A 15650-nucleotide genomic window follows, 5' to 3' on the forward strand; every position below is an offset into this window, starting at 1 on the left:
GAGGTGCCACCACTTTATGTAAGCTAAAAAAATCTCCCACTACAATTCTGAGCCCATGGGCATTCAGCGGGGAATTTGTGAGTTGATGGTCAGTGAGTCACCCTTGCATACATAATGAACAGTCCTAAAATAATAAAGGTGTCAAGACTTAAAAGAAATTTACATAAGTCTTAGCTACTCTTTCCCCCCCCCCCCAAGTTCTCACAAACCAGTCGGAGGATTCTCACCTTGAACAGAAACAAGAACAGCCAAAGACCATTTGCTCTTTCAAATTTTTAATATGTTAAAAAAAATAGAAGCCAGTTCTGATTTGTTATTTCTTTGAGGATAGTTTCATTCTTTTCTTCGGAAAGAAAAATATCGCACATCATGAAAGTCAGACAGACTGTAAAAGGCATAGGGGAGGGCAGATAGAGGTTGCTGCTACCACTGCCACCAACTACACTGAAGGAAGACATGAAACAAAACCACAAATTAGCAAGTGACATACAGCTATGGCTTCTGTAGAACTTCCCTGAACAGAACATGCTGGAATCTCTCAGCATATAGAATGGCAGCTCACCAACTTCTTCTCAGGCACCATTTGCGGGGCCTTTCCGGCTCCCCAGAGCAAAATCTCGCAGATCCTCAAAACAGAATTCCCCATCCAAACCCCACAGCACGAAGCAAAGGAAAACATGTTTGAGGCAACAGTTCAAGTTCTAAACAAATCTGGGAAAACGTGTAGACCATAAGGATTTGTTTGAAGAAGGAAATTATATTATAAAACCCCATTCTTCCTGGGTCTGGTGAAGATCATACTGTAGATGTAAAATTCTCCAGGAGAGTGGAGAATCCCAAATGGATGCATTGCCCATCTCCACATGCCCGTTGTATCAACCTATAATACTATAATACTACATGGCCAAACACATAAAAAGTTTTAAAAGTGCACAGAACTGGTGGTCAGCCCAAGTTGCCGTGATACACACTGTCCACCCAGTACTTCTCTAGCAGGAAATGAGTAAATGACTAAAGCAAGACTGGAGTTTAGTCATCAAAAGAAACCTCTCTGAACAGAAGCAGAAGCAAGTTGCCAGGGAAAAAAATCAGAAAGAAGACAAGAAGGGGGAATATATCTTTTTGTGCCAAGCTATTCAACATGTGGGGGGCGGGAATAAAGCTATTTATGGCAAGGAATTATCCATTTAGAAATCCAAGCCATGTCCAGTGTCAAAATTAAACTTCAATTAACTGCCCATTGTCAGGCCAGTAGGGCTGTGAATCTGTCTCCAAATTCCTTGCCCAGCTCGGTTCTCAGTGAGTGCCGCTTCCTGATGGCCAGGGGTTGAGCCGGCACTGTGGGCAGCAGCCTGAATGAACAAGAATATCACAAGTCTCAGAGCGTTGTCTAGCATGCCACCCTGCAGGCCAACCCAAACAAAGTTGGTAGGCTTCCAGATCGCAGATCAGTTCCACCACCTCATCAACCGTGGTCAGGCGGGCCGGGTGGCTGGCATAAAGTTTATGTTCCTGAGGCACCAACAGATCTTGCACTACCACGTGGAAAAAAAGGCCCGGGCGGATGTGAATGACTGCAGCAGACATGGTGGAATGTTTCGAGCGCTGGACGAGACGCAGGTCTGGGCTGCCAAGCAGAGGCAGCACCTCCCAATGAGCAGGGAGAGGGATCTCATTCAGCTCAGCCAAGAATTCTCGCAAGACGCTGTCCAACTGAGAGAGGGGCTGCACACCACCCAGGCTGTAGACCTCCATAATCTAGAGAAAGAGCCAAAAAAAAAGAGAGACCAATTTAGAATCCTTTAGTACAGGTAGTCCTCAACGTATGACCACAATTGAGCCCAAAGTTTCTGTTGCTAAGTGAGACATTCGTTAAGTGAGTTTTGTCCTGTTTAACAGCAGTTAAGTTAGTAACATGGTTAAGTGAATCTGGCTTCTTCATTAATTTTGCCTGCCAAAAGGCAATTACATGGCACCCGAGACATTGCAACCTATAACTATGAGTCAGTTGCCAAGCTTCTGAATCTTGATTACATGATTATGGAGATGCTGTGATGGTTTGGATTAAATAGGGCACAAGGCCCTCTGTTTCAAAGCCATTCCTTGCCATGATTAGGGCATTGACTCAAGATGTCAACTAATGTAGCAGTTCAATAGCAATAGCAATAGCAGTTAGATTTATATACCGCTTCATAGGGCTTTCAGCCCTCTCTAAGCGGTTTACAGAGTCAGCATATTGCCCCCAACAACAATCCGGGTCCTCATTTTACCCACCTCGGAAGGATGAAAGGCTGAGTCAACCCTGAGCCGGTGAGATTTGAACAGCTGAACTGCAGAACTGCAGTCAGCTGAAGTAGCCTGCAGTGCTGCATTTAACCACTGCACCACCTCGGCTCAGCCTCATATATATATATAAGCTACAATTAATCTTGGGTCTGAAATAAACTAATTTAAGAATGCCATTCATCTGTCCCAGAAAATCACATTTTACGTATTCTGAAAACACTTGCACTAAAGAACCAGTTTTGCCCTCTGGGGATTCATCCTGTCTCAGTTTGGCTTCTGGGCATTCACATGGCAGGAAATGCCAGCTATAACTCCATCTTGATCGAGCGAGTCAAGGTCCTAGTAATCTCCACAATAGATCACTACAAGGCCCCACATCAGACACATTGTTTGAAAACTGCTCCAAATCTAGCACAGGTAGTCCTTGGTTAACAATGGTAATTGGGACCAGCAACTCCACTGCTAAGTGGCACCACCATATAAAGCATGATATCCCATGACCGGCTCAACTTACAGTGACAGTTAGGGCAATTTCTGGTGTCGTCATTAGATGAATTCTGTGTGAACCCAGCATCCCATAATCACACGATCCATTTGAGACCTCCAGTTCATTTCCCTATTTACTTTGCTTGCTGGAAGTCAGTAGTGGTTGCCTAGAGCAATGTTCACTCAAATGGTGAGCCTCAAATGGCAAAACTAATGCCAACAAGGTTCAATTGATTTGACTGAGAAGTAAAGAGCTCACAGAAGAAGCTAATATTTTGAGAACTTACCTGTGACAAACTCATCATCAAATAAAAATCGATGGACTGTTTTTTATTAAAGAAAACTGTAGGTACAGGTAATCTTTGACTTACAACCACAATTGGGGCCACAATTTCCATTGTAGGTCAGTGTGGTCATAAAGTGAATCTAGCTTCCCCAAGTGACTTGCCAAAAACCAGCTGGGAAGGTCACAAATTGTGGTCATGTGACCCACAAGACCATCGCAAAGAAAAGCCAGTTGCAAAGTGTCTGGATTGCAATCACATGGTTGTGGGGGTGGTAGGACAGTCCGTAAGTTACTTTTTCCAAGACTATCAATAACTTAGAGCTGTCATTAAACAAACAACTGTTAAGTCAACTGGACTAGAAGACCTCCAAGGTCCCTTCCAACTCTATTATTCTGTATTCAAGGATTACCTGTAATTTAAATCCTCCTCTAGCTTGGACAGATTCGTAGAAAACAGAGAATTATTTTCCATGACAAATTTCTTTTGTATTTAAAGAAGAACTAGTCAAAAAATATATATGAGGGAACAGTTGATGTAGCTTAAGAGAACCTCTGTCTGTGAGCTGGGGTCAGGAAGAAATGCTCCCCAAAAAGGTTTTAGCATATTTATCGCTATAAGTGTCTCTTCACATTGAGACACTAATTGCTTTTTGATCAATCCATGGCACTCAGCAAAATATGTGAATTAATTAAAAGATATCCATTGCATTGTCCGACAGAAATACTGAAGACCTCCTCTATAAAGGTAGAGCCTTTGGGCTGATACTAGCCAACCTTGAGATGAGCTAGATAACAGATTCAGATTGTGCCTAAGCAGGAATCAAATTTAAAAAAAAACACCTGGGCAAGAGAAAGGTTAATCACTCATTAAGATGTAACCAGATTATAATTCTGGTTACGCTCAAAAGAGTTAATAAAGGACATAGTTCTAGAAGGACAATTGCATATTCACTGAATCAACTTTTCCATGAACATTTTGACCACTGTGGCCTGATTCTAGTGGTGTGTTTGCAAAGCTCAACAAGAAAGAAGAGAATTTTGTTAATAACTAATCATAGTACTTACCCAGCAACTCCACTACTGCTGTTAAAAGTTGAAAACAGGTTCATTTGCCTTTCAGATTTATTGTTTGCCTTTCAAATTTTTCTAATATGGTGTTCAGGAAAAGGAAACTCAGCTATTAACTAGTGACAAAATGGGCATAATGCTATCCAACAATGTTTCAAATCCTTCCCTCAAAACAATTCCTTCAAATCTTTTACAATAATGACTGTATCTGAGTCCTTGTCACGGTAAAACTTAAGTAAATGTGCGGTGCCTCCTCTATTGAAAGAAGCAGCAAAGGCGTTAAAAGCTCAGTCCCCAGGCTGATGAAGTAGGGATGGCTCCAAAACAGAAGGAAATGGAAGACAAAGTGTTTACAGCTAGTGAGGAATTTTTACCCGTTTTAAAAGAGCCTGCCTATAAAAAACTTAAAGCTAATTTAAATGTAAGAATAAAAGAAATAAGCGGTGGAATTAAGCTTTGGATGGTTTTGGTCAGTGTGTTATCTTAATTTTTAAATGTTATTTTCAGGGATTGAATTTATGCAAACCGTTTGAAATGAATGGATCAAGTTTTCTTCTTCTAAAATTTTTACTATTATTTTCACAACCTACGGACTAAACTTCTCCTTATTCGTCACTACATGTGTCTTTTACTCTTTCTTCTCTATTTCATGTAAGAATTTGACTTTTTTTAAAAACTTGAAATATTAAAAGATACAAAAAAACAAAGAATTCAAACAATTGTAACAACAAAGGGAGAGATAACTGCTACTCGAAGACTGGAGACTTGAGTATTGAAAACAAATACTTTTACTTTCACTACTGATTATTCTGGTCTGGAACTTTAAAGTCTCACAGTTTGTTTATAGAAAGTGATAAGAAGTAAAGCACTATTATTAACAAAATTAAATTTTACAGTCCCCTTTGCTTCTGGAATCCTCAAACCAGGGAGGCCAGCAAGAATCTGTTCTAAGAAACTATACAATTCCTAGGTAGCTCAAGAAAGATTTATGCAAACTTCCTGACATATAGAAACTAACATAGTGAATAAAAGAAAATGAGTTTCTGCAGAACCACAGTATACTGAAGTGAATCGACTTGTTCTCTCTGGATGGAACTGAAAAAGGGCTGAAAAGTGAGGCCTCTTTTATATTTATAGATTTAATTTTCAATTCAATCCTCATTTTACATTCTCTGTGGTATAACTTTAATTCTGGTATATGTTTAAATCCTGAAGTGACTTGAATATTAATATTTATTTTCTCCAGCAATGACTGCAGAACGGAGAGAATCTAGGGCAAACTGGAGAGGTATTATTGTTTTGCCTCAATGAATAGTTCTCTAATTTTAGCTGAGATTTTTAACAGCAACATCAGCCCAACAGATGTTTACAGTCACATTTTAATAGTCACCCTAAAAGTGATGGGTTTAATTTTATCCTTATGTGACAATCTAAAGATAGATGTGTTGATTTGCAGCGTTTTGTTGTGGTTTTTTTTTTTGGTTTGGCCCAAATATCTTAAAGACAGATTTATTTTTATTTGAAAATGGATGATCCCAGTAATAGGGAATAACATCAACTATGGTCTAGCAATTGAGGCAGTGTAAATAATTAAGAAGCTCCACTGCCATCACTCTGCTAAACAACTAATTCCCACAACACTGTCAAACTATTTACTAAGACTGTATTATTATTATTCTCATCCTTCCTATTACCTAGCTCCTTTTCTACTTATGACTATAACTTTGTTGCTAGTATCCTTACAATTTATATTGTTTTATTTAGTTTCCTACTATGATTTTTGTTGATTGCTTATTCAGTATCCTATGACTATCACTAACTGTTGTATCTTATGATTCATGATGAATATATTTATTACTATGATCATGATTTATCACTTATATCTTTTATGTACACTGAGAGCATACATACCAAAGACAAATTCCTTTTGTGTGTCCAATATCAAATGGCCAATAAAGAATTCTATTCTACTCTACTCTTCATATTTACAGCCTTTCCTATATAAATATGGAAAGGAATTAAATGTTGATAATATCTGTCTCTATTTTTTTTGTTAATTCTACAGTTGAAAGGTTGATTACTACAAACTAGTAGTAACTTTCGCCCACCCAATCTGGCTACAAGACGCAAATGTATTTTAAAACATTAATTACCAAGAGATAAAGATGGTGAACGTCACAAAAAGATCAACCTAACATAGATGGCATTTATTTATTTATCATACATGGACTAGCAATATAAATTAACATTTCAACTAGATTAGTAGAACCCAATAAAATATAAATGATAAAAAGATCTATGTTCAGATATCAATGTCTAGTCCAGGGGTGTCAAACTGGTGGCCAAGGAGCTAGATGCGGCATACACAGGCCACGCCAACCCCAGCTCTGTGAAGGGAAAACACACCATGATACATCACGTAATGGCAACATGACACCCATGGTCTAGGTCATCTAACCATTAAAGCACAGCATCATTTATATTTTAAAAAATCAGCTAGTTCACCTCCTCATGATATACACTGGCTAGCATGTAAACAAACTAGCAACTTCTGGCAGCCAGAAGCTACTCTGTAGATTCTTCTGGGTTTCCAAATACATAAATGGCAAATAAATGGGAACAGAACTGAAAAGGGTTTTGCTGTTTAAATGGGGGAGGGAGAAGAGAACAGTATTTTAGATAATAGAAGTGAGTCAGGTTGATCTTTTTGTGACTATCACCATCTTTGTCCCTTGGTAATTAATATTTTAAAATACCTTAGCATCTTACGGCAATTGTAAACTAATCTACAGTTGAGATATTCCTAGCTTGTCATACTAGTAGTGATCATCATATACCATCTACAATTGTGATATTTGAAGCCAGAGTAGTAGCTCAATCAAAATTCCTAGACATTATCATCTCAATTGATTTTGAGAATATTGAATGAAAACCTATTTATAGTTTGCAACCCAATGTAGGCATGGGCCCATTTATTTAATTATAGGCTATATATTCCTTGTCACAGATTAACAGCTCTATTTTTCATTAATTTTGATTCTTCTTAGAAGAAGTGCAGGGGCGTCTTACAGAATTACCTTTGGTTTTAATATCTCTATGTTCTAGATAGCACTAAATTGGCTTTTAAATATCAAATGTGGGATTCTGAATTCTAGAGAAATCATATATGATATATGTTATCTTCAAAAAGACAAAGAGCTTCCGTGCTATTGCTCTTATAGAAATTTGCATTTAGTTGAGTATACACAAGCAAGAAGCTGGAGAAAAATGCAAGTGTCTCTCAAATGAAACAGGAAAGCTAAGCAAAGAGAAGCAGCCAAAGCAGCAGGCAAATGGGAGAAAGCAAGGAAATTAAAAGCAAATTTCCAAAGCGCATCAAGGAAAGGCAACAAAGTTTCACTTCCAAGCAAGTGTAAGATGATTGCTCGAAAGGCTACACCAGGAAAGCATTTCCACAAGGATTTGAACATCATTTACTGCTCATAAAAACGTCTTCAAAAACTAGCAAGAGTAAGAACTGTCTGAGCACTAAGGTGTTAAGATGGTGAGGATAAACAGAAGAGCTGTATACTAGCAACAAAGAGGCTCAACTTGCTCAGAATGATGAGGAAAGGGAAGCAGAAATAGAATTGGTCATCCTTCAGGAAGATGTTGTGTAGGCAATGAACCAACTGGCCCAAAAATCCCAAGGCTGTAGTATTTCTTAGGCCTGCTTCACACATAACCATCACAGCTTTGTACCGGAAAATTTTGGGAACATATACAAAGCCTCAGAATTGGAAATGAGCAGTGTTTGTTGACTCCAAGGATTTTCTGCAATTATTTCACAACTGCCATCATCCTTCATTCTAGCAAGTTTCTCCTTAAGATTGTAGAGTTTATTCTGAAACACCACCACCCCCAAACAAGTTAGATCCCATTGAAAAATTCCCTAAGTGAGAAGAAATCTATGGGAAAATACCTGTCTCTCCCTTTTCCTTTAAACCACTCACTGCCAACTGCCAGAAATGCTTATTGCTGGAGAGACCTTGCCTCCATTCATAAGATATGTTGTTTCATTGATCAATTAAGGCAGAGATACCACGTGACCTCAAAAAGCCAGAGAATGGCAATAAAACTCAAAGTGCTGGGATTCCTCAAAGCACTGAGATCGTAGGCAGCCAGAGACTGATTACAGAAAACGAACTAGATTAAAAGGCATGGGAATTTCACACCTATGCCCAAATTCCTTACACCCAAGGAGGACCGTGATAAGAACCATATGCCCCAGAGAAAAACCTCTTACTGATAAGGAAGATAACAAGCAAGATATTTCTCCTCATTCCTCTGGTCATAAAATCATACATCACACTCACATTTCCTTCACAAACATAACACAAAGGGCCTCAAATCCCATAAAAATCTCACTAATATACCAGTCAATGGCCAGCTACTCCCAAAACAAACTGTTATTGTTTCTGGAATAAAAAAAAAAGAGACCTCCTTACCAGCAATTCATCTGGCATCTTGATCACTTGCACTCTTTTCCCAGTTTGAAAGAAAAGGGAAATTCTCCCAACAAGATCATACAATAGTGTCTGGTGCCATCCATCAAAAAAGGAATTATTAGATATTCAAGCTGGTTTCAGAAGGGACAATGGCACTGGCAATTATATTACAAATTACTCTGGATCATGAAAAAATCTCAAGAATATCAAAGGAACATCTACATCTGCTTTATTTACTACAAGAAAACCTTCAATTATATCAATCATGATGTGCTTTAGAGTCCTAGAACAGGGGTCCCTAACCCGCAGTCCGTGGACCGGTACTGGTCTATGGCATGCCAGAAACTGGGTCATGCAAACAAGCGAAGCCCCATCACGGGAGGCAGGCAGCACGTGAAACCACACTGCCTCTGGTCCACAGAAAAACCTCTCTCCATGGAACCAGTCCCTGGTGCCCAAAAGGTTGGGGGTCGCTGTCCTCGAAGACTGGGGGATGCCAACACATCTGGTCAAATTGATGTAGTCCCTTGTCCACAGATCCGGAAACCATTGTGTGAACACCATATAAAGACATTGATTGGTTCAAGATAGAGAAAGAAGTGTAGCAAGGTTGCATTCCTTCACTTTTGGTATTCAATCTGTATGCCAAAATGATCATAAGGAATCTGGAGTTTGAAGAATCAAAAATCAGGGTAAAGATTGGAGGAAGAAATATCAACAATCTCTGAAATGCCAACCACACAACTCTACTTTCAGAAACCAAAGAGAGCTTGAAAGAAAGTCCAAAGGATTAAAAAAGAGGGCAAGAAATTTGACCTCTCCCTGAACATTAAAAAGACTAAGCTAATGACCACTGTGGGGAACGAACATGTCAAAATAACAATTGACAATGAAGAGATTAAAAGTGTGCAAGTACACTTCTCTAGGATCGCACGTTGATCAAAGCAGTGAGCGCAGACATAGGAAGAGTTAAATTGTACTGGATCACACAGCAATGATGAGCATGAATTGTCTGGCAACTAAATGCAGATTAGACTGCACCATCAGGTTTCCCACAGCTACTTACGATTGTGAAAGTTGGACTATTAAAAAAAAAACTAGGCAGGAAGAAAATTAGTCTGTTTGAGATGTGGTGCTGGAGAAGGCTCCTCACACTCCTTGGTCAGCAAAAGTGACAACAAGCATGTACTGTGGAGTGTATAAAACCAGACATATTGCTGAAAGGCAAAATCTCAAAATTCCACCTTACTTATTTCAGCCATGTCATGCAATCAAACTCATTGGAAAAGGCAGTTTTGCTCAGAATGGTCAGTGATAAAAGGAAATAGGACCACCCAAAAAACACAGTTGCTAGGCATAATCAAAGCCAATGCCAGCCAGAGCATAAAAGAAATGAAAGAAGCTGTAAAAGACTGGAAAATGTGGAGACAGGTGGTCCACAGAATCACAGAGAACTGGATATGATTGGATAGCAATAGCAGTTAGACTTATATACCGCTTCATAGGGCTTTCAGCCCTCTCTAAGCGGTTTACAGAGTCAGCATATTGCCCCCAACAATCCGGGTCCTCATTTTACCCACCTCGGAAGGATGGAAGGCTGAGTCAACCTTGAGCCGGTGAGATTTGAACAGCCGAACTGCAGAACTGCAGTCAGCTGAAGTAGCCTGTAGTGCTGCACTCTAACCACTGCGCCACCTCGGCTCTAATGGATGGATAGCATCATTGTTTAACAATGATGGCTGGCAAGCTGGAAGAACAATATGTATCCTATCTCTTTTTTTTTCTTTTCTTTTAATGACACCGTAATCCCTTGCATCAGGGTGGAGTCTGGGCAACTGAATGGAGCTGAGTGTTTACTGGCCAGATGCCCTTCCTGTCGCCAATGCAGAGTTCGCAGATGATATTTACTCATTGTGCCCAGAGAGAAGTATCTGTCGTTACCTAGGAGCGAACTCACAGTCTCCTGCTTGTGAGGTGAGAACTCCACCTCTACGCCTCTCCACCACTCATGTATCCTTTGTCTTATCAGGCATTTATTATTATGGTTGGTCAAGGACCATAATAATTTTTTTTTAAACAAGGTTTCCATGCTATTATCCCACGATCCACCTCTCCCCAAATCTCTTATTGTTGAGGGAAAAAAACCTACAAACGGTCCACAACATCTCCTTCACCTCAATGAACTCAATATATGTTGTTGCGTATCCGTGACCTTCTGCTGGCCATATATATTATGACTCTCACCCCAGGATCAACAACCAGAAAAGGAAACTCTAAAGAGTTATTATCACAGTGCCCCAAATTATCCCATTACTCACTACTGGAGGCTGGATTTGCTGCAATAGTTCCATTTCATCGTCTTCTGGATCGTCAAGAACTACCACTTCTGTGCTTGGTGTTCCTGATTGTTTCTTAAACTGGGGGAATCTTGCTGATACCTGCAGCAACAAGAATAGGCACAAAGTTCAATTTGAAAAGGCCAATGAATAGGCCTTTCTCAGTGCTGAAAGCCTACTTCAGACAACAAATCTGACATCAGAAGGGAATTGTACATACAAAGATACGCAGAAATGACATTTCAAAGGAAGCTGAAGCACAGATTATACAGAGAAATATAAATACATGGGATTACAAAGCAGACTACAAGACATCTCCTTGAAACATCTCTTTAAATGCACAGGCCTAGAAATCTTTCTTGTATGGTTGAAATCCATGAAAATAAAGCCATAAGAACATAACATAAATAGTTCCCTGATGGATGGCATCCTTCGTCCATCTAATCCAGTAATCTGTTCTTCACAGTGGCCAAAAAATTGCACACATACAAAAAATCCTAGGAGATTGCCTTCAAAAGCAGTCACACTGCCATCAAGTCTAATAGTCGCTGACCTCTAAGAATTGGTCCAAGTGTTTTTTGAAACCAGCCAAACCTGGGTGGAATAATACAAAAGCAAAGGATTGAGAAATTAAATTTCTTCCCAGGTCAAAACTTGGCAAGCATCAAATTGTAATTTAAATTTGTTTGGTTCTGAATTGGAAGAACTGCTAAGTCTGTACAAAGTCTATTATTTCAATTAAGTGGGTGACATCCTTTCCTTTTGTTCTATACTACCATATTCACTCTAGCAGGGAGCAGAAGGACTTGAATTATAACTGAAAAACATTTCACCAAGCCACCACGTTCCAGTAGGACTTAATGATGCTGGAACTGCTGGCCAAAAATGGCTTGCACTCTAACGGTTTGAGTCTGGCTCTGTGAGACGGAGTTAACTCCCATTTGTTGATCCCTAGCTCCTACCCACTCAGCTGTTCAAAAGCATGCAACATTGCAAGTAGACAAATGAGTACCACTTCAAGGGGGGGGGGAACTAGCTGCTTTCATGTGTGCAGAGAGCAGAAGCTGGCAATGAACCTGGTCAGACACGAGGCATCAAAACACAAGGCGAGGTGAGACTGGTAGAGAAGACTGTAAGAGCCAGCAACCTGAGGGCTGCTACTTAATAGGTGTAAAGCTAATTCACCCCCAATGGTGTACCAAGGATAGCCACGCAAGCACCAAACAGAATGATCTAGCAATCTAGACTGTCAGGGCTGCATTGTGTGATTTCCCTGACATTGTATGCCATATGCAAAATAAAGAAATAAATAATACAACAAGCAACCAGAACACTAAGGTGATTTGACAAGGAAAGACACCTTAAACTACAGCTTACCAGAGAGTCACTGGATGCCTGAAAATTCCCACCTGGTTCTGCATATTCTTGCTTGTTTTTGGGAGAGGTGGCAATAAGGAGATTGATTACAGGCAGTTTGGTATCTGGATCCTATGAGATACAAAATATTAGAGCCTATAAATGGAGGTTTTAAATCTATGTTTCGAGCTGCAATACAAAGTGCCGTTTTTTAAAAAAAGAGATACAAGCAGACTCTACCACTGGCAGTATATCACTGCTGCTCTTTCTCAAGTCTAATCATGTCATGTTAGCATGTCCATTCAATAATTAATTACTCTTGGGGGGGGGGAATCATGTTCAGGATAACATACACACACGCACACACACACACACACATCTGTGAGATCACTCTCTGCTTGACTTTTGAAAACTAGGTGTCCCATACAAACAGAATAAAAAAAGAGAAAGCATATTTTAAATAAGCTACCAAGTGCGGTTAGTCAACAAAGGCAGTTTCAAAGGAATACATGCATGGCAAAATCTACAATTTTTCTTTCGGTATATTACAAAAAAGAGAGAGAGATACTTGAAAAATGCAAGTTTGTTTGCAATTTAAAACCAGTTTTGGTACAATCAACAGATTTAGGATGGGAATAAATGTGTGGCTCCTGCATGTCCCTCTTCTATTTTAAAGGAAGCAAATTAGTAAATCCTAATGTACTAGAAAGCATTTGTAATGCAGTGTTTTCAACACCAAAGCAAAAACAGCTTTTGGAAATGATATGAACAAAAACGCCAGGTCTCAATCCCTGTCTTAGTCAAATAAACACTGTTAAAGATGAAAAGCTAGTGCATCCAGAAATGCCTGTGTTGTTTAAGTCAAACAACAACGATCTTCTAAAAATCTGCAAAGCATTAGACTTTCAGGATATTGCCGTCTAACTTTTCCAATGATCTCCTCCCACATACAGACACTTTCCCAAATCTACAAATCAGTGATCTTTCTCGGTGATCAGATATTCAGTTTTGTTTTAACATCTATTACTGATACTTTTATCTTTTTCAGCAGCTATCTGTAAAGTAACATTCTGTTTTCATTTCATTGTTACTCTATTTTTCAGGCAAGTGAAAACAAGGTCCAACAAACATAGCAACTCCTCCCGCTCTAAGCATGCAGCTCCAACATTTGACATTGGCGAAACAGGAGAAACAGGTTAGGGTAGGAACAGTCGTACGTGTCTTAAAAGGTACCAGTTTTCACCCACCTTTCCTAAGATCGAGGAGGGTAGGATGGGGCGGTGAAGTATAGCTTGCTCTTGCTGGATATATGCTGGCACAACGGAACACTCCTTTGTCGGTTGGTGGGAGGCAGAGGACATGGTTTCCTTCTTCAGCTTCACTGGCGGGGGTGGCTGTGGCTGCAGATGAAGCTTCTCCTGCTTGGGCATCTCTGAGCCCAGGGATTTGGGCACTTCAGGCCATTCACTGATCAAAGAAGATTCCTTCAGTGCCACAGGGAAGGAAAAGAAGAGACATAAGCCACCTTATACAGGCTCAGTTGATTTGTCTATCGAATTCAGAATCATAAGGGACAATTACTGTGACTAATTCCACCACAGTCGTAGTAATGGTGGGACTTTTCCTATTCTGACATCAACTGGGAAACGAATTCTGCAACAAGCTCCCAAGGATAGGACAAGAAGCAATGATGGAAGTTTATCAAGAGAGCCAACCTGAAAATAAGGGGGAATTTCCGGACAGTGAAAACTATTAAGCAGTGGAATAACTTTATTTTGTTTTATTATTTATCTATTCGCTTATTTATCTTTCAAGTTTCTTAACAGTCCATCACTCTCATAAAAGGGCTCTTGCCTTCTGGAATTGTGGGTGCTCCATCGATGGAGGTTTTTAAGGGGGGAAAAAGGATAACGATTTCTCCAAGATGGTAATGAGGATTCCTACCTTGGACAGGGGGATTGATTAGAAGACTTCCAAAGGCCTATGATTCTATGAATCTATGAATTCCAGATTAGGAAGAAATCATCCCAGTTAAGTGTTGAAAAATGCCAAAGGCTGAACCTAGAACTGTTCCACAAGCAAATGTACACTGGTCCTCCCTGGACTTTTTTTTATAAGCAAGGTGGTCCTCGCTTATCAACGGTAATTAGGACTGGGATCTCCATAGCTAACAATACGGTTATGACAGTGTGTCACGTGACCATGCCAATTTATGACAGTAATTCTGGCAGTCGCTGTCAACAGACAAATTCCACACAGTCACAACATTGTGCAATTGATAGGTCCTTGCTGTCTTAAAAACTCAGAAAATATTATCAGTTAAGGACAGCGGTTAAGGCTTATTTACTGATGAGAAACATATCTCTGCTGATATTTATTTGTTTAGCCCATCTCACGGAAAAGAGACACTAAATTTTGCACAATAAAAAGAAAAAAATCAAAATATTAAAAATAACTATGATTAAAAGATGACGACAGTAATTTACTAGCCAAGAAAAATGTTAAAAGCAATGCAACTATCTGATTAGATTGCCATTCCCTTGAGATCCCCAAGCCCAATTTTACCTAATTTTTAAATTAATTGATCTCCATCTGTATGTACCAGATATTCTAACATATATCCCCACCTATCCTTCTGGCAGAATAGAATGGGAACTGAAAAGTGAACTGGATGGATGGATGGATGGATGGATGGATGGATGGATGGATGGATGGATGGGACGGGATGGAGGGATGGGACGGGATGGAGGGAGGACGGGAGGATCAAAATTCAGATGGATGCCAACAGACTTATATTTATGGCGGTTGCAGTGTCTTGGGTCATGCGATCACCTTTTGCGATCTTTTGGCAAGCAAAATCAATGGGGAAGCCAAATTCACTTAATAACCATATCACTAACTTAACAATTTAAATGATTTGCTTAACTACTGTGGCATCGTAAAATGGGGCAAAACTCACTTAACAAATGTTTCATTAAACAACATAAATTTTAAGCGCAATTGTGGTTGTAAGTTGAGGATTACCTGTAGTAAATTTAAGATACTCCCTCCTAAAAAGGGGAAGAATTGATTTTTTAAAAACCATGTAAACAAAATTCCTAAAAAGTTTCCAACTCCCATGCCTGGTTACCTACGATTGCCCAACGCCAACTGAAACCACTCCTTGAGATTTCCTCCTTGCCTGTAACTGTGACACATTTACAGAATCCACACACAATAAAAAGGGAAAGGGATCCAGACCATCACTTCCTCCCATTCAGCCCTGGGGAAACTGTAGCTCAAATGACAAAATGGAAAGTTTATTATCTGAGGGTCTTAGTTGCCCCTTTGGAACAACGACAAAGT

General features: G+C 39.6%; 1 protein-coding gene across 11 annotated transcripts in view; it reads right to left on the reverse strand.

The window, feature by feature from the left end:
- Nucleotides 1–258: 258 nt before the first annotated feature.
- LOC106544851 (methyl-CpG-binding domain protein 1) overlaps nt 259–15650 on the reverse strand; it is a 68130-nt gene continuing 52738 nt past the window's right edge. For all 11 annotated transcript variants that reach the window (XM_087710693.1, XM_087710694.1, XM_087710695.1 and 8 more), the window contains 4 exons: nt 13553–13789; nt 12327–12437; nt 10932–11051; nt 259–1758 (listed from right to left, as the gene is read on the reverse strand). In XM_087710693.1, the coding sequence (XP_087566819.1) occupies nt 1297–1758; nt 10932–11051; nt 12327–12437; nt 13553–13789 (930 nt within the window). In that variant the 3' untranslated portion in view covers nt 259–1296. The remainder of the gene's footprint in view (nt 1759–10931; nt 11052–12326; nt 12438–13552; nt 13790–15650) is intronic.

This window comes from Thamnophis sirtalis, unplaced genomic scaffold (assembly GCF_051295495.1).
Source record: "Thamnophis sirtalis isolate CommonGarterSnake01/CBP01778 unplaced genomic scaffold, rThaSir2_p1.2 scaffold_3, whole genome shotgun sequence".
NCBI lineage: Eukaryota > Metazoa > Chordata > Lepidosauria > Squamata > Natricidae > Thamnophis > Thamnophis sirtalis.